Raw genomic sequence first — 19,815 nt, 5'->3', positions numbered from 1 at the left:
ACAGGGAGCATTGATTCTTACCTGTACCTCAGTCCCAGAGTTTCTTGGGCACAGGTCTGTAATAGCCAACTTAACATGTCTTGCTGTATTGGGAAGCTCTTAAGTTATGAACTGGTTGCAGTGTTTTGCAGCCATGCAGCAGTGAGAGGCTTAGCAACGTCAGCTTGCATGTCCTGGTTGTGTGCCAGCGGAGAGAACGCCCCTGGCTGATTTGGTTAGGGTATGTTCTTGATCTTTTGCTGTTCCTGTTTTTCAGCAACGATCCACTGTCGCTTCGATGATGCACAGGCAGGAGACTGTGGAATGCTTGAGAAAATTCAATGCTAGAAGGAAGCTAAAGGTAAGTATATGTTAGTTTGCGTTAAGTTTGGTTTTAATCCTCTGAATCTGAGGTTAATGCCTTCCTAGCAACTTTTTTTTTTTTTTTTTGTTATTAGCTCACTAGCGTTAGTGAAGTACCTTATGTGGTCCTCCAGTACAGGGTACTAAAGAAGTGTGCTGAGGAGCTGGGTAGCTTCTTTCTCCGAAGCTGTAAGTTTCCCATGCCTCTTCTGCTACACAATCACCCCTTCTACTTCCTGCAAGAGAGTTGAAACAGAGCAACTAGTTCTTAAATTCTGGGGCTTTTAGTTCTGATCATTCTCTGCGTATCAGTTGCCTGTAGCTAGGGCAAAGCCTCTGGCCTGTGCATGGAGCAGCTCTTTGAAAGTTAGGAAGCAACTATGGGTCTAAACATAACTTAGTGCCATTTTAGATTTCCTAGGCTATCCTGCCTGGCCTCTAGCTGCTGCTCTAGAAAGGCAGAACTCCGAGCAGTCCCGTGTCAGGTCCAACAGCCACATGTGGGAATCCTGGATACACTAGGACTTTCCAGGGTAGCACTGGGATACCTCTGCTTTGGCACCTGACACACTGTGTTCTCTATGGGTTGGCCCCCCACTTTCTGGAGTGAGTGACTCTGTTTCTTATCCCTGCTTTCTCTTCCCCACAGGGTGCAATCCTCACGACGATGCTTGTGTCTCGGAATTTTTCAGGTAAGTTCTCACTGTTCCCATCCCTTCCTTGGTTTTGTTTTGTGTGAGTGAGTTAGGGCATATTTTAACCATTTGGGGGTTGAGTAGGAGGGAAGGAAACATGCTCACAGTTCATCATGGTGTAATGGTGGTTGCTTTGTCTTGGCTGGTGACCAGTGTGAAATAGGAAGTGATTTGTCTGGGGAGGAGCACATGGCACTGTAGTCTGGTACAAAACAGAAATCAAGTCAGCTGCCACAATCCTCTCATGATATTTTGTTATCAGATTATTTGGGGAAATTCTAGCTGGCATTTGTTAGCTTTCCCATCTGAAATCAGGAGTCAAGAACTCTTACTAGGTAGCAGTGATTCCTTTAGACTTGAGGCAGGGACACAGAGCAAGTAATAATATTGGTGAGAATAGGGACAGGAGCTAGTTGGGTATTGTGTTACTTTGACTTATCAAAAATGGGTCTGAAGCATATAGCTATCAGTTTTCCTTCTTGGAGTCTCAGAAGTGGTTTTCATCCTTTTAGGCTTAATAACTGATAGTCTGGCTCCCACCCAACTGCATTACGTAGTGCACTTACTGAAAATGCAAATCTCAACATGCAAATCAGTGCTTTTTGGAAGATGATTGTCTTGGCTCAGCACATCTAGGTGACGCATTCTTATCTGTGTTCATTTCCATTTGGGTGGAAAACCTATTTCAAGTGCTTTTGGTTTATGGGATTGTTTGCTTTCTTTGCCCTCTTTGCCATTTTTTTTTCTCTTTTAAAAAGGGCAATCATTGAATGCATGAGTCAGATTTTTATTGCACCTGACTACAGTTACTTTCAAGTGAAAGTCTGCTGTATGGATTATAAGTGATGATGAATGGAATGGGAGTGTATTAATTTCATCTGGCCATTTACTAATGGTGGATACCAATACTTATATTCTGGGTGATGTTACAATAAACTTCTAATTGTAATGAAAACCTCTGTGAAATGATGTATCCCAGCATTCAAAGTGCACATTGATGCATACGTTCTTTTGTGAAATTAAGGCAGCATTTTTAACCTTCTGTATGGTGATTTTTAAAAAAGATTAAAGGATCTGAAATCAAGCTACAATTAAGGGACAACCCTCAGCAACTTCAGAATGGTTTTTCTTTGGTTCTTGCTTTCAGGTGAACCTGTGCCAATATGTCAGGACTACTTGTGGCTACCACAATTTCTCTTTACTGCATTTCTGATAGTTTGGCCTTAAAGGGACAGAATAATTTTCTCCATTCACCTGTCCCAGGATTGTTTTGCAGGACTATTACAGGACTTAAAAATTATACACTATTTTCTGAGAGTGATTCTGAAATAACTGAGGAGCTATGACACAGGACTTCCACAGGACTGTACGCAACAATGTTTTCTTGGGCTTTCTGCTGGTGTGAAGGGTTTTTGATCTATTCACGCAGCTAGTTTTTATTTCACTCAACTGATGATTCTGAAATAGTCAGGTTTTTATTTTTTTTTTAAACAGCGGGTTTAGGTTCATTTTTAGTCTGCAAATGTTGTCACTTCTAATGAAGCTGCAGAAGTGCTTGGGTAAGAAAATCTCCTGTGGCCCAGATTTTGAGTACATGAAATGCCTGAGAGAAGGGTTCTCCTTAATGGTGTGTGACCTATACATCCACTTATTCCCTGAGCTAGTATCAAGGAGGAAAAGGCTTGCTCTGCTCATTCTTCTCTGTCTCAAGGGCTGAAGCTGCTGGATCCGCTTCAGTTAACAGCTGAAGAAAAGGAAATCCTAGGTGGCCCATAGTGAGTGCAGGGTTCTCAGTGTCACTGAGTTGTGCTTTGAATATAAGCTGTGATCCCAGGTAATGAGACGCTCTGAAAAACTGTTCAGAAAGAGATGTTGTGAATTTAGATGCAAAGCATGTATAGCCTCTGTGGATAGTAGCTATTTGTAATATTCTGATGTGTTTTGAAAGTGTGGAGATCAGCTACTCTTGTTTTCTTTGCAGGACTATGTGTAATATGAGCTTGACTTTTAAAATTATTATTATTTTGTAATTTACTTAGGTTTTTTAATTACTGCAGTTGAAATACATAAATCTGCTGGAATTGAAGAATAAGTGCATGCTAACTGGAAGTAAAAAGTTAGAAAGTCCATGTGGGAACTTTAGGTAGAGCTCAGACTTTTCCTATCATGACAGGTCATCTAACTGTGCTTGAAAAGTTCTGAAGTAGTACTTGTTTCTTTCCCTAAAGACCTTACGGAGTTTTTATTTTCTCTAATTGGGTGACACTTGTTTTGTGGGCCTCTAAAAGCCCCATTCCCAGCAGACAGGGAACTAGATTTATGAAGAGAGAAGCTTCTTCCTGTTTGGGGATGAGATCTTCTAAAAGCTTCTTCACAGATGTTTTGAATCAAGAGGAAAATGAAGGCTCATGGTATCAATTAATTAGGCACGATAGTACTATCTGCAGGAAATATGAGAAGACTTCTTTAACCCTGTTGTCATTACTATCTCCTCTGTCACACATTTTGTAATGAGGAGTTCCTTCATTTGACAGTGTGGTTTTGGCTTGTGACAGATTGTATGCTTAAAGAGTCTGTAGCAGTACTTTCTCTTTTTTCCCCATCAAAAAAATCTTACTTTTTACAAAGCCAAAAAAAAAAAAGTTTCTGTTCTTTTGTGAGTAATCTGTTGCTTGCTGGGTGCCTTTTGCCCCAGGCCAGTTCCTAAAGATAAAGGAATGTGTTCTAGCTCCTTTTCCCAGTAATGGTATATTCAACAATTTAATACTGGCAGTTTGGGGTTCTTTTTAGAAGATGGTATCTCAGGTCAGCTGTAGGCTATTTGTTAAAAGCAGATACAGTTGCACTCCTTTCAGTATAAGAAATTGAGACCTGGTTATAATAAGGGGTTTGTGGCTTCTGTACACACTCTGGTAGGTATTCACTCAGCTGTGAGAGAGAACATTGCAATCTAAAGTTCTCTGTGGGATCTTTAGAGTCCCATCAGGGTATACACAGGATGATTTGGGTGCTCGCTTGTGGCTTTTGATGTTCAGATGATCCAAGCAAACACTGATCTGATCTGTATTCATTTACAGAATACAGAAGTACAGTCAGGTAAATCAGTTGATTAGGTCATATGCAAGAAACTCCTAAATCACCTTCTGAGAAGTAAATGTACATTTATTACTAGGAGAAAGTTGGCAAGGTTTTCAGAGATTCCTAATAGCTGCAGTATTTAAGGGTGCCTGGACTCATTTATGTAGATAAAACTCTGTAAGTAAGCCTGCTATAAACTGAGTGAAAGGATGGACAAAATTGGGTTTCATCTTAGAAACAAGCCATCTTCACAAAGTGCTGAGAAATGGCTTTTCTCCATAAGTTAATTTTTATGCAAGACTTACAAGTGGACTAGATTAAATTCTTAGCACTGTTTTCCTGACTGGATTGCAACTGTTAGTTTGGGGAGGAGTTGTTCAACATGCTTTCATACTCTATGAAATTCATTTCTCTCAAATGGTTCAGCACAAGTCCTGTGTGCCACCCTGTGTTCAAAATAGATCCTAAGGCAGACATTGTAGGTAATTAACCCTTATGCCCGAAACCTCTATCTTTAACTGATGCTGAGCTTTTTACTTGGGAGTTGTCACTGCTTGCTCAAGCCAGTTTTGTGAGGGAGCTATTATGGCAGCTTGTGACAATAGCTGGAATTCATTACATGTCTCTACAGATCCTTATTAACTCCGATGTGAAGTTTGGTGTTTTTAACTAGATAGGTGAGGTCGAGAGAGGCTGGAGGCAGATCCAGGGAGCAGAGTGCTTTCTAACTAAGTAAAGAAGGGCTGCGTATGCCTGCACATGTTTGGTGTAACCTGTACAGAGACATTTTTGAGCTGACTAAAGAGCAAGAAGAAGGAAATAATACAAATACTGAAGTGGTCCTGAAATATTTCACTGTCCTGTTATACCTGCCTTCCAGAAGTGTGTGTGAAACTGAATTTTTGCTATTTTGTGTCTGTATACATATATATATTTATACTCAGATTGGCATTTGGATTCTTTCCTTTAACCAAAGCAAAGTTAAAATTGTGCGAGTAGAATATTTGAAGTTTGTGCTGTGTTGTGTTAGTTATGTAGATATCCATTCAGGACCAGAAACTTGTATCACTTGACTCACATGAACCCTACCCTCCTGGTGTGAATTCAAAGGATGAAAATACGGAGGGAAAAATTTATCAAGACGTTTCCAGAGAGCTTTGAATAAATGAGTATGAGATCACTGGGAACCACATTTCCCAAGCAGAAGATGAGGTCACATTTAATGAAAAATTAAGTTGTTTTAAAGTTATTTCTCTGTATCTACTAAGTTGCTTAAGAAACAGTCAGGGGTTTCAGAGAATGATGTTCAACTACTGCAGTGCGAACCTGCTGAAGTAGTGTACTTAAGTAAGTAAACTTCCATTTTGCAGCTTCCCAGAATCACATGGATTTCATTGCTGCATTTAAATGTTTATCACTATGGCCTGAGACTCTAATTTATCATCAAAAGTAGATTTAAATTATTATAATAATTCCCTTTTATCTTCCTCTCCCTAAACTTCAGAACTGTGTGAATGCCTTTTCTTGTGGTGTTTGCCCTTCACCCCTTCATTTCTTGGTTTGTCAGGAAATGGAGTTTTTGTAATACTGCAAGAGAGGTACTCTCATATTTTTATCAACTCTTGAATTTGGGACAGACTGGGGCTTTCAGGCTCAAAAGTCTAGGATGGGTGTTCAGACTGTTTTGGCCCTTTAAGGTTCTGCTCCTGTTTGTGTGTGTACATATGCATACCTGCAAAGAGAATGTCTTTCAGGATGTGAAACTTCTGCATTGGCCGGAAGGTTGTTTGCAAACATTAATTGAAATGTCACAAACTATCAGGCTGGCTCCTGGTTTTTGGCTTTTTGTACATAGCCTTGCCGGAGAAAGTTTTGGTTTTCTGAGGCTGGCAGAGGTGAAAAAAGCAGAAGAAAATCACCTGGCTCCCACGCAATTTCTCCATTTTTCACTAGTGGGAGAACTGGGAGCCCTGTGGCTCATACCAAGAGGACACCACTGGGTCTGTATTTCAGGCTTTAGTTTTAATGAATGCTCCCTCTTTTAATCTTTCTCTGAAAACCATTGGGGCATGTCTGGGAGACGGATATGCATCTTCACTATCTACCCTTGAGATTTTCCCGGTGCATTGGAAGTATGTGCACAGTGTTAGGCATTGGCTGTGCCTGATGAGATGAATTGGATAGGAAAGAAGGTGTCTGCTATGTCTAGAGGTCCTGTGGGTCCAGATCACATAAAGGCTTGCATTGCCTAATGGTTTGGGGGTTTTATCTGCCTTTTCACCTGGTTCTACCTGTCTCTCTCTGCTTGTTTTAAAAAGAGTGTTTTGAAGTGTCTGTCTGCTTTTCATGACCCTTGTTTATCCTGTAGCAGTTCTTTGAACAGAATCACTCTAGTCTTGTTGAGGAATAGAAGCGCTCATGGAGGTTTTTCACTGAGGGAGGGAAATGTTAAATGTTGCTGCTTGTCTATTGCTCAGGTACATTTCTGGAACAGTGGTGTCATTTAGGGGATAGAGGGACTTAACAACAAAGCAGGATTTAAAAAAAAATAATAAATCAACTTTTCAACAAGAGAAAGAATCCACTTTGTAAATTCTGCCAGGCAGTTATCCCATGCAAATAGGTTGTCTTTGTATTGGTCTCTCACTTAGTGCATAGCGTTCCTGTGCAATTGCTATTGCAACAAATTCCCACAGAAAGTCACTGGAGAACCTAAGAGAAAGGGGACTGCTGAGACAGAAACCAAAGTGAGGGTAGAGAACACAAGACAACTCCCCTCTCTTCTGTGTAATCTTCTGTGTTTAAATGGCTACTGTTAGTGACTTGTGCCTAAATAGCCGTTGTGGCAGAGAGTTAAGCACCAGTCTTTGCCCTTAATAAACAGATGTTCTTGAAGTTACACTGCATTCGTGAGCATTGTTTGTAATGGTAGCCAGAGGTGCCTCTTCATGGCTATATACTGACTCTCGGTTGGTTTGTGGTGAGCCCCAGAAGTGACACAAGTTGAGGATTAGTTAATCTGACTTAGTTTGAACTGAGAACATGAGTATGACAAGTCGCAACGCTATGTTATTGGGAATTTTGTGTTGGTATGATACGATTTTTATTTTAATAATCAAGCCTCAGCAAAGTCTGAAATTCTTCCTGGTCTAAGTGCTTGTATTTAGAAGCCGGGTTGTCTGTTAGACTAGCATCATGAGTTAGTAAAGCTTAACAAAAGCAACCTCAGTGTTATCCCTGCATCCCAAAAAATACTCTCTGGAAGCTTAACCAAGATGAGAAACGTAACTGAGATTTGACAGCAAACTGAGATTTGACAGAGATTTGGACAGGGCAAACCCAGAGCAGGCTGGGCGGAGGGCTGCTGTCTCTGGAAGAGGAGGAGTGGGGCTGGCGGGGGGGGGGAGGCACTATCCACGGCTGTGTTTGGAATGGGTATTTCAGTCCCTCTTGGAAATTCCCTCCTCCACCGCCCCCCTTGGCTCTGGTACATCAAGAGTGTCTAGTGTTTATTGCTGATGAGTTCAGCATTAGGGATTTGTGTTTCTGCCAGGAGCGTGGTCCAGAGTCCAGGCTGTTTCCTATGGAGGCCAAAACTGAGAAATGTGGGAAGAGGGAGGGGCATATGGGGTGTGTGCCAGGGATGCCTTTTGTGTTTCTCTTCAGAGATTAACAGGAGGGTGTCCTGTAAAACCAGGAACAGAACTGTGCTTTTAAGCTACCTAGATAGCAGTGAGTGCCTTTGTATTGCTTCATTATAGAGGAACCGTTAACTCCATTGAGAAGGGGGAATTTAATCCCTTTAATGTTTAGAGGAAGTGGGAAGGATGGTGAAAATAAATATTAGTATCTCATGCCTGGAAAACTGCAGAGCATGTGTACAAGACCATTTTCTGAACAGTAAAAAATCTACCTTCGTGTGTCCTTGGATTTCCTCCCTCCTGTTGTCTCCTTGCTAAGCTGCATGTTGGGTGGTGCTGCCAGTCTTCTAAAATTATTCTTGTTACAGGAAGTCTTGTTTGTTGCTTGCTGCAGAAATTCCACTTGCATCCCCTTTAATTTCTGTCTTATAACATGTACAGGTTGACCTGTGGGTAAACCTGCATGCCTCCCTTTTGTTTGAGGTGTCTGCAGTTATCTTTGCATGTGAATGCATTTCATGGGCTCTCCAGTTGTCCTTACAAACCACAGTATGATGCATGAACTCAATATACTACAGACTGAGTTTCCTTCTTCAGTGCTGGGATGCCGACAGGCCTGTGGGAAAACAGTGTGTGCTGCGTGGGGGTACAAGCAGGGGAGGGGGCTACACGGGCAGGCTGCGCTGGGGAGCACTGGCTCAGCATTGCATGGCGCTGGGCCACACAGAAGGGCTTTCAGCTGAATTTGCTTTAACGCCATAGAACATGATTTTAGCTGTCTTTTTTCCACAAAGACAAATGTGAGCTTCTGGAGAAACTACAGAAAGTGTGAAAAATGTTGCTTCCCAGTTTGTGTCTGGGTCAGTCCCAGGACATATGGTGGTGCTGTTTCCCTTCTCTGATGTTTTCTTTTTTTCACTTCAGAGATGTCCCATTTTTGGTATTTGTTAAGTTGCAGAATCCTTTACTCCTTCTGAAGTGTTATAAGGCCGTAACAGTTTCTTGTTTTCAACAGTTGTTGTGAGATGCCTTGAGGTATGTGTGGTATAAATGCTGGACCCCTTTTGACCCCATGGTGGCCTTTGTTCTCCTTCTCACTTGCATGTGGAATCAAGCTGGTCTCCTTCATCATGCCTTGAAGGTGGCAAGAACTTATCTGTTAGGTTCAGTCTTGCAATGCTTTAGTATATGTACATTCAGCAAAGAAACTGTTGGAGGGCAGATGAGTTGCTTGGGACAATTTGTCTGCCCGCCTTTGTGCGTGCACATTGGAGCATTGTGTTTTGACACATCACATTCAGAAAACCTCTGCACAAGGTTCTTCCAGTGTTCTTGGATGGTTTCTGAGAGCAGGAATGAAGACAAATTCCTGATCTAGCTTTATATTTGCATTAGGCAGTAGAATTAGGAAGACCAATTCCGAAATTGTAATAAACTTTTATAGGGTGCCTCTTTATTGGGAAGAGACGCTAGTCATTTGCACCAGCTCAGCTGATATTGTCTAGTTAATCCATATCTGTAGGGTCATGTGGTAGGGAAGACAGGGTGGAAAATGCTTTTGACATAAAACTTGGAACGGTTGCTTGGATATTGCAAAAACATTTTTGCCTAATGTTGCTGCTTCTAGAGAGAGACTGAGCACTCTGCGTGTGAGTTGGTCAGCATGTCTTTGGGAGTGAAGTATTTCAACAGTCATGTGAGCATTGTCTTAGGACTTGCCTTTTCTCTAGGCCTCATCTTTGCTGGAGCTATGTCGTGGTTTAAACCCAGTCAGCAACTAAGCACCACACAGCCGAAACCAGGACAAGCTAAAATCCAGGTCAAGTACCCAGACCCGTATGCTTCTCAGCAACTGCTTAGGAGAGGCGTATCAGTGTGTTGGTCCAGTAGGTCTCTAGCGTGCCGTTTACAGAAGTTCAAACAACTGTATACATTCTTCATGAGTAGGCAAGCTATGTTTTATGTCTGTTGAGGTTGTAGATGGGGTCTTACTGTTGACAGTCATTGTCAACATACCACTTTCCTGTAATAGATGGAGCAGCTCCTACATCAGTCCCAAGTGTGCCTTCTGCCAGGCATTTGTTATGGGCTCCCTGTGTGTGCTTATCATGCTCTCGCTTTCATTGCTAGCGCCAGTTGTTCAAGTTGAGCACAGCAGAGCATCTTTATCTTTCAGTGAAGAAATTCAGCCTAGTTCCTGTCTCTCTTTCTCATTCTCTCTCTCTCTCTTTTTTTTTGTTTAAAGTTATCAGATGCTGCCTTTTGCACTTCTCCAGTCTCTTCCTTCCAGATGTTTCCCCAGAGTAACTGTGAATAGCAGTAATAAGGAGGCCTCTGCGTTATCAGTGCCCCCTTTATAAGCAAAGTCTGTTATGTGAATGGGTGCACTTGAAGATAAAGCCAGTATCCTGTTGCAAAGATCTGGCAGATTTCTTTAGCTTTTCCCCCTGTAACTGCTGGGACTTCTGGATGGGGGTCACTGTGTGAGTGGAGGATTGAAATAGAGGAGCTCTAAAGTCTCATTTCAGACTTGGTCTTCCTGAGATGGTGAAAGTGGGAGCATTTTTGCCTAATTGGGTGAACAATAGATAGGATGGGTGACCCTCTGCTATTGGGGTGGATTTAATGAGTGATTCGGCCTTGTTTTCCAGGTCTCTTGCTGTTAGAGAGGAATTAGCAGGATGGTTGTCCTTCTGAAGTCTCATGCATTTTTGAGAGAAGTGGGAAGAGAGAGAGAAAATAGTCTTGAAACCAAAATCTGACCTACTTCTGCTTCTCTCCACAGCTGCCAAAAGCCTGCTGAACAAGAAGTCAGATGGAGTGAAGGTAAGTTCTTGCTTTCCCATTTCACTGTCTCTCCCACCACCTGAACAGAAGGCAGACGCTTTCTCTGGTGCCCATCCCCTTCCAGGGTAAAACCACAGCCCTGTCTTGTGACTAGGATTGTTATATTCAGTATCATTATGATGCTGCCGGTGGGATCTTAACATTCCTTACATGCAACTTCTACATCACACAACTAGCTTCTACATCACACAACTATTGTACGAGCAAGATTGCTTTTTCTCCTTTCTCTGAAGTATGGAGAACTGGTCAATGCTGTGGATTAGAAAGACCAAGGACTTGCTCATGTGTGACACATGCCTCTGACTAGTCTGTTCTCTTCAGTGCAGAATGCTTCTGGGTATCAAAATTGCACAGAGCAATTGTCAGTGACTGATGATACCCAGCAGACCCCATGGAAATCTTTGTCTCCCCCCTTGGACAGATGCTAAAGGTTGAACTGGGAAGAGGGGTGTGGAAGGAGGAGCCTCCAGATGTTCATGTTTGGACAGAATGGAAACTGAGTCCTGTGTTAGAAGTTCGGTCCACATCCCTGAGGGCCAGGCACTCTCCTGTTCCTTTCTGAGGGGAATTATTTTCTCCCCACTTCAATTTCGCTCTTTGTGTGCATGGTCATCCTTTTGTTCTGGAGGTCAAATAGGCCATTCCCTAGGCTGTATGTTGATGCAGGCAGTAGCCCTTTACCATCTGGTACTGGAGTAGAGACCGTTATGGGCTAGAGCACTGTCTTCTCCTAACTGTTCCAAAGGATAACTGTCCTCCACATGGGAAAGTAGGGTTTGGTGTATTTGCTTGCATTTCCATTTGAAGTCCAAACCGTTCTCCACAGCTGTTAGGCAGAATAGTTCATCTCCTGGTTTTGCACGGTGGGCAGTCTTCATTCTCCCCATGCTGGGGGGTTGACATGCACACTGCAGGACTAGCATGCTTGTTCTCTCCTGCTCTCTTAGCCCTTTTCCATTTTAATGAGGCTCTGCTTCTAGAGGGCTCACAATACAAGCAGGCTGCCGGGTAAAGAGGCTTTTTCAGAGTTGTTGTGTTTATTTTGGGGGCTGCTCTACTAAAGCCTGCAGTCTTGCAGTTCTGTGTTCTGCCGTAATGACACCCAAGTCTTTGGGGTTTTTTGACCAAAATGCTCTGGTTAAACTGCTGTTCTTGCCCTAGGATACTTATCCTTGAAATGTGCCTGCAAGAGTGAGCTTTTGTGCCTTTCAACATACCTGCCTCTTGTACAGACATGCATTGAACACATGCACACTAATACAGCAAGTGTGTTTGAATTGTCACATCTGTTGATATGGAAAACATTACAGTAAAATCCCAGTGGAATAAGAATGGATGATCCCAAATGTTGTGAACTGAGAGCCAGCAGATACATGCTTCAAAATCCCAACGTGGCAGGGGAGAAGCAACTGGAAAAGCAGCAGATAACAACATGTCTACACAGTTTTTGTCACCTACCTAGAAAAAACTGGCTTTCTTCTCAGGATTCTTGATTTCCAACAGGCTCTCAGGGAGTGCTACAACTTGGGACAAAATCTTCCAGAAATGGATAGATTATGTGCACACAGGTTTTGAGGCACAGCTTCCTGGTCATGTAGTTACAAGGAGACCTGTATGTTAGAGACTTCTAGCTCCAAGAAAGCTTGTGGTGGTTGTTTCATTGAGAACACTGTGTCTTTCTCTGTCAAAAGAGGAAAGCTGCATTTGCTTTCCTAGCTGATTTGAATTATTCTTCAACTCTTCACAGTATATGTTGTTCCTGATATATATAATTGAATACTTGTAATAAAGTGGAAGGTAGACTGGAGAGCATAGCATTCTCTGTACATGGTGAATGGGGTTGCCCTCTGGGAACCTCTTCTCTACTTCTGCATGATACTGGAGACCTGCAGTCAAGTGTCTGCATGCAAATTCCTTTCTCCTAAGTGTTAGAGCAGTCTTGCTCTGCAGTATGAACCTGGGTGGTGTCCACGAGGGGCATCGCAGACGCCTGGTCTCAGGGCCCTCAGAAGAGTTGTTTAAGCTTCCCGTTTTCCCCAAACAGCATCTGTCTTCAGGTGTGGCTTTTCAGTCCTCATTTCTATAAGCTTTAAAACTCAGAAAGAAATTATGTGTCTTCTTAAAGCTGGTGTTTTGAGTAACCCTCTTGCTCAATAATGCAGACTTTTAAATGTACAGGTCGCTTTCCCCCAGTACGAAGTTTGGACAAGATAGAGAGCAGATAGTGGTCTGTGTGTATTTGTGGTACATCCTTAACACTTCTGTTGTAGGATTTCTGTGGCTACATGCTTATCTCCTTCCTTGTCCCTACTGTCTACATGTATGGTGCTGCTTCCCATTAGTCATCCCATGGAAGTGTAGCCTTTTACCACTTCCATTTGCTTGTTGGAGTAGTACTGGCACACTTGGCTGCTGTGCAGCAGTCTCTGTGCTGGTCACTGTCTGGTTGGTGGCCTCACCGTTGTGACTAGCCTGCTTTTCATGCATTGCTCCTTATGCAGGAAACTTGTGATTTTAGCCCCACTGATTTTCTCATCCTAGATAGTTCTGACAAACAACTTGTGCCAGTGACTGGTTAAGTTAAGAGCATCTGGTCTTGCATTACTTGTAGCAAACTATGATTTTCTGCCCATTGCAGTAGTGCAGAGCACAGACCATGACTTGAACGCCAAACAGATTTTCAGCTTTGTGGTATCCTTTTCACTCCCACTTCCTATATAAATAATGTTACATCAGATGTAGGTTTAGAACAAGCATTGCATGCTGTATTTTTAACTGTAGTCTGCTGCTGACCACATGCCATGTGGTTAGGCTGTTTCTCCTGTTCCCTCCAGATGGAGGGAACCATGGAGACTCCTGGTTTGTTTGGTGGTTGGGGTTTTTGTTTGTTTGTTTCTTAAAACCTTCTTGGAAATTAATTCCTTCTGGAGATTTGAGAGAAAATATGTTTCAGTTTCTTCACTGGCTTTATCTGGTCCAAGGGTAACTGTACTCCGTGAGACTGTTGCCACAGATATCCACGCAGTAGATGAGTTCTTCCACAAGCTGATGATTACACTAGTGTAAAAATTAATGGCTTTAAGCCCATTGAGAAAAAAACATCACCATTTTGTCTTAAGTTACTTTCTGTTCAAGGTAACTTTCCTATCCTTTTGGCTGGTATTCAGAGATATCTATGCTGGAATCCTGCATTATTTGACAAATACAGTAGGAATTTCTGTTACATAATATTAGGCAAGTTTGAGTGAGGCCTATATGTCTTTCTCATGCTTTATTCCCAAGAACTCCATGAAAATGTGTGTTGGTGAGTATCGGATGCAAGGTGCAGCATGGTGTTGCTGATTTAGCATAAATGAGAGAGGAATGATATATTAGTCATATGTGGTGATATGAGCATCTAGAGTGAGTAGCGTTGAGCTGATGTGTAAGAAAAAAACACAATTTTTGTTTCTATAGGAACTGGCTTTAATCCTTTGCTGAAGCAAGCCTAACACACTAAAGCAATGGGGATGCATGCATTTTACTTGCATCAGACAGTTTTGGAAGTGGGGGAAGCTTAAATCAGGAGGGGAAGACTGGAAGGAAACTTTTTATAATTCCAGTATAGGTGTGTCTACACTTGGGTTATTTTGATAAATTTCCATGTGTATGACTGTCTCCTCCAGCAAATTCCTTCCCAAAATCTATTTGAAGCATTTCTGGTTTTCATTTTGCTCTGCTGCTTCTATTTCAAGTACTAATTCTGCTAATTGGTAGATATTTCATCAGCTTGGCACTTGAGAACTTTTCCATTATCTTAAATAATGAATGATTTAAACTGCCTTGAATCTTAAATTGTCCCTGCTCAACAAACCTTTGGTAGTGCTGCACTCACTTTCTTCAGGCAGAATTTGGATCCAAGCTGATGCAGTAGCAACAAGGAAGGCCCAGGTTTTATCCCCAAGGAACATGCTTTTCTGCTTTCAAATCCAGAAAGTGAGGCTAGAAGATACTGGGTGACGAATTGCAGAGCCATGTAACATACTACGTATCTTGTGGCCACCACTGTAGGTCCCAGGTATATTTTTTTAAGATTCTAAATTATGAGCAACACTGTGCAGCTGCCATTTTAAAATTTACTTTAGATAGTTTCATGTCAAATCTACTTGCTTTCTTGCTCCCCTTTCTGCCTATAATCTGGACTTGCTATCCACTGCAAGGTGAGGGTTTAAGGAATGGGCTGGGGCAGACACCTGGGTGAAGATTAAGGACACTTTCTGCTGAATGTCCTTTCTCTGACCTTGTCAGGGTCTGAGCTCCCTGTAGTTAATGTTACAGTCCTACTGTTGATTTTTTTTTTTTTTCTTTTTGTCTCTGGGCAGCACTTCAAACAGTCGTGTTCCCTTTTTTCCCAAAGGGTTATTTCCCTTCCTACTGGTGTGAGAGGATGCATGTGTTTCCAGTCCTAGGCGGGTGTGTCAGATCCATCTGTATAATCAGAATTTGTTAATGCACGAAGTGCTATTTTTAGTTAAGTATGTAATTGTAAGTATTTTAAAATTAGTTCTTCTCTAAGCTCTTTGTCAGTTTCTTCTTCTTTGCTTTCTTTTTTTTAATGAGCACTTTGGTTTGTGATTAGGGGATACAAAATGATAATGTTTTTCAGGCCCAATGTAACATTCTATGTAAATAGTAACTTGTGGAGAATGCTGTGAGATGCAGGAGATTTTAACAGCATTCACTTGCAATGCTCTCCAAAATTGGTTGATTTTCTAGCTTGCCTCTGCTGCATGCACACTGTTTTCTTTCCCAGTGAAAGCTGAATAGCATAGCTGAAAGGAGAACTCATCTGGAAAAGTAAAAATCCAGATTTTGGTGTGACAAGGTTAATGTTGCAAAACCTGCCCTTCATCTCACATAACTGCAAAGAGGCACCAAATACCATTTGTTCTGCTGTTCGTAAGGAATATTGTGGTAAGTGTTCATTTTATGCCTGGCAGGTACCAGCTTTCCCTGCCCTTAGAGTATGTGGGGAAGGCAGGGTGCTCTGTAAGCTGGCATGGCTTCTGCGAAAGCCGTTAGTGAAAGCGTGCCTTAGACAGAGAAGGCAGAGTAGCAAGGTGAACCAACAGGGAATCCTTAGAAAATCTGCAAGGGTCAAGTAACACCCATGCAGTGACCAACAGGAGTTAATGCTCCTATTTCTGTATCTGGACTTTTTATGATCTTAAAGCCATACTATTTAAAGATTGTTATGGTGAAGCTAAATGAGGAGAATCCAAGTTCACCTGAACAGCACAGTTTTATGCTGAACTGTTTTATGCAAGGTGCTTGGGCAGCGCTTCAGATCTGTTCAAGTGCTGACATCCAGTAACACATTCTACCCACCTTTGATGTATTCACTTTTTTCACTGCGTTGTTGTAATATCTAGAAACTCCAGCTGAGATCAAGGGTCCAGTGTGCTCAGCGATGTAGCGATGCCTGAGCAGAAAATCCCTGCCTCTTAGCTTACAATTTGAATAGACAAGCTGACAAAGGGCAAGCGAGAAGATGGATTGACAAAGATGAAATGATTTGCTCAGCATCACACAAAAGGCCTAAAGCAGAAGTAGAAATAGGACCTCAAATCTGCTAGTTCACACTGCCCCTCACTGATCTGCTTTGAGTTCAACTTTTTTTTTTGCCTACTTTAAGTTCTGAAATGACTATACTGTCTATAGGAATATGAGTTGCAGCAAGCGTGATACACATACTGATACTGTCAGTATCAAGCTGGGGGAGAACTGCATGTAGAAGACAGAAATGCAAAAAGCTGTTGTAAAAAGATATCCATGTTAAGTGCTCAGAACTGTGAATGGGACCTTGCCCGGAATCACTCTACTTCCTATAGCATCTTCTAGTTTGTGATGTATTTTCCATAGGTGCTTGGAATGATTTACGCTTGTGATTTCTGGTATTGCTGCTATGCTGAAGGGACAGTGGCTCTTCAGGTTGTCTTCTGTCACCTGCTGACTTCTGTTTATTGTTACCTAAAGCAAGAGTCTTCCTTAAGTTTTGTTGTAGAGAATCTGCTCCTCTTTTGAGATGAACACCTGAATTTCACACAAATACAGAAATAGAACTTTAACAAACATCCATCCCTGAGTTTGAGAGGAAAATGTTGTCCATGCTGCTTTGGGAGAACTTTTGTTGCTCGGATGTAGGGAAATCCTTGAAGTGATCACTTAGGTACTTTACCATAGGCTATCTCTCTGCCTTGAACCATTTTTTGCATTCCCTGGGATGTCTCTGCACTGCCTAGAAATACTTAGAGATGTAGCTGTGTTATGGAAGGGAGAGACAACTCCCTCTGCAACCAAACTTCTGTTATCTTATTTACTTTGCGAAGTTGCAGTCACATTACAGAAGAATAAAAAGTTTTGCTCGCTCAGCTAGTCACCTTGGGAAGGTGATGTAGATGGCTCTGATGCAGCTGTTACAGAGGGGATTGGGAGACTGATCTGGTTTTCGTAATTTCCTTGTGTATGTTTTGACTTAATAAGTTTTGATGCTTTAGCACTTACTGCTGGTGCCTCATGTTGGCATTATCCAACCTGTCCTGAATTGTAATAGTACTTTCATGCTCTGGTCATAACACAGACCTCACTCCCCACCCTTTTCATACTCCCTAGCTAGCTGTTCTCCCCCGTTATTGTAGTATCCAGTAATAGCGTGCTTTCTGGGATTTCTACAATACGTCGTGCCATGTTAATAGACCAACACTGTTTTAAATGTAGATTGTACTCTAATTAAATTCTGATCTGCAGAGGGTTCTGTTTCTTCCTGTGTCAGTGTTACTTGTGCCTCTAATATAGGAGGGTGATTGTTTTCTGTATGGCTTGGTTGACTCTCCTTTCATATTGAACCTTTTGCTTGTCTCTTAACATTTTCTGCCCCTTTTCTTGCTTCTGTAACTCATTGGAAATCTATATGAACTTCAAATGAGACTGGCTTCCTTAGAGAGAAATTTCCCTGCGGTATCCATGTAGCCTCTGTTTGTCTGCTGTAACTTACAGGATACATTAAAAATAAAAACTGAAGTTTTGGAGCAGTTTCTCAGCTGGTGTGAATTTCTGCTTCTCCCAGTTAAAAATTCCCTGTTGTGACTGGGTACAAGGATTCCTCTAGGTTGTTGGTGGTCTAAGCGTTGTATTCATGCACTGCTAGTACATCCTGTTTTAGCTCTAGCTTGAGGAAAAGCCTGTGGAGAAGCTAAATTGTCCTAAAAGAAGATGAGAGAAATCACAAGTTTGTAAACCAGGTAATGGCAAGCCCTGTGTTGTTCCTCCATGAAGTGGAAGATAGGTGAGCCAAATGCTGAACAGATCAGTGTTCAGTCTGTCTGTACTGGAATTAAAGATCAAGATGAGGCAGAAGCTTGGCTAGTTTGAGTCTGTTCATGCAGTGGCTGTGTGATTCTGGGCTGTATGGTGTGATTAGGAATGTGGCTCTGGGTATGAGGTGAACATGGGCACTTCTGCTGTCAAAGACATGCCAGTCTATATGTGTGCTTGAGCTCTCATGTGAGGATAGCAGGGATAAAGGCAATATTCAAGATGAAAGCTGTGAAGACTCAGTACCTGTATGAAATGGGGAGGTACAACTCCATGGCCTGTACTGAATTGAAGGGCTGCTCCAGAGCTACGTAGCTGAGTCCATGCCATCATGGTTTTTGGCTGGGACGTGTTGTCCTACAGTACTCTGAGCTAGACTCTGTAGTACCTCCCCATGAGTAGTAAGCAGCAGAGAAATAGTCTAGATAGTACCAAAGAAGAAGAGCAGATGGAAAATGTATGTGGAGACAGCAGGGGAAAGGGGTAGCATTGTAATGCTGAAAGACCTGCCAGACTCAGCTTGGACAGGATGACAGTAAGAGTGTAGTGAAAGAGCAGAGAAATGCATGCTGAGCCTGGTTTACTGAAGAGTGCAGTTTGGTGTGAAGGTGTCTTTGAAGATGACTGAAGACGCCTTTGAACAAGAGTAGAGTCCAAGAAGGTTGGGTAGTGTTTGAGCATTGCTCCCTATTAGTTCTTCTCCCAGTATCTGAGAGCGCAAGGTGTTCTGGCTGTTGAGTGCCTCTTTGCCTTCCTTGCCTTTCCTCTATATCCGAGCATGGGTGCACCTTGCCTCTCAAATCAGCCCCAATTTCTGTGTGAGGGAGCCTTTCTCCTCCCCGTGCTATGCAGAGAAGTTCCCTCTTCTTTCTTTAGCCCTTGGGGATGCCCTTCCCATTGCACCCTCTGCCCTACCCTCTGATTCTAGTTGCAAACACACCTCTGCTTCCTCCAATGTGAACACATGGGGGTTTTCTGCCTACCTCTTCAGTGTGGCTGGGGAAGCTGCACAGTTTTCTGAGGTGAGAGAGCACATAGAGGCACCCCCTTGCATCCCACATCTTGTGCATATATATTCCTCCCTCTTCTCTCCTTGTATCAGTGTGTGGGGCACCTATGTTCTGACCTCGATGTTTGAGTGGATGGGGGTCTTCAACCCTGCCCTTTCCCTGGTGTGTAGTCATGTTCTTTAATGGCGATTTCTCTCTGCGCCTTCTTGCGTGTCTGTGCATTTCTGCTGCTGCTTATACCTGTCCCTGGGGGAGCATTATTGGCAGGGGGGCCCTTGCTGGCACACTAATGTGTGAATAGTTTTCTGTGCTTTTCTTCTCATCTCCTCTCTTCCCTTCTCTTTCCCTCTCTCAATGGTGTGTCCAGAAAAGGAAGTCGAGCTCCAGTGTGCATTTGATGGTGAGCACCTCCCGTAAGCTGCCTGCGATTCGTGCGTCCGCCATTCTCATGCCATGCACGCTCGGCTTGTGCTCATCACCCTACATAGCATGTCTGTGCAGGGGGGCGGTGGCGGGGGGTTCATTGTGCACTGAAAGGTCCATGTCCTCACTAAAAGGGCCCTGTGACCGTCTGGCCCCCGGCCAGTCGTACAGTTCCCATTTTGTGCAGAAAATCAACTGCTGGCAATGCAGTTCGACCTTGCCTGCTCTGAGTGCGAAACGAAAAAGGCAGTGGTTCTCCTGGGCTCAGCAGAGCAGCTGCGTGCCTTGCCTGGACATGGGGCTTTGTCATTCTGTTGCAGAGGTGCCAAAAAGAGGAGCAGGTGCTTTGCCTGGTGTTGGTGCCGTCATCCTTGGTGGGAGCCCTGGAGTGTAGAACAAACTGGGAGTCGCTCCAAATGTGGCAGA

General features: G+C 42.8%; 1 protein-coding gene across 6 annotated transcripts in view; it reads left to right on the top strand.

Moving 5' to 3' along the window:
* The window catches only part of CAMK2G (calcium/calmodulin dependent protein kinase II gamma), a 125,896-nt gene that overhangs the window by 86,148 nt on the left and 19,933 nt on the right, over positions 1–19,815 (top strand). For all 6 annotated transcript variants that reach the window (XM_075505119.1, XM_075505118.1, XM_075505120.1 and 3 more), the window contains 3 exons: positions 257–340; positions 992–1,034; positions 10,542–10,582. In XM_075505119.1, the coding sequence (XP_075361234.1) occupies positions 257–340; positions 992–1,034; positions 10,542–10,582 (168 nt within the window). The remainder of the gene's footprint in view (positions 1–256; positions 341–991; positions 1,035–10,541; positions 10,583–19,815) is intronic.

Source organism: Mycteria americana, chromosome 6 (assembly GCF_035582795.1).
Source record: "Mycteria americana isolate JAX WOST 10 ecotype Jacksonville Zoo and Gardens chromosome 6, USCA_MyAme_1.0, whole genome shotgun sequence".
In the NCBI taxonomy this organism is placed as follows: domain Eukaryota; kingdom Metazoa; phylum Chordata; class Aves; order Ciconiiformes; family Ciconiidae; genus Mycteria; species Mycteria americana.
Note: the sequence above shows the minus strand (reverse complement) of the source record. Positions and strands in the feature narration are given on the sequence as shown.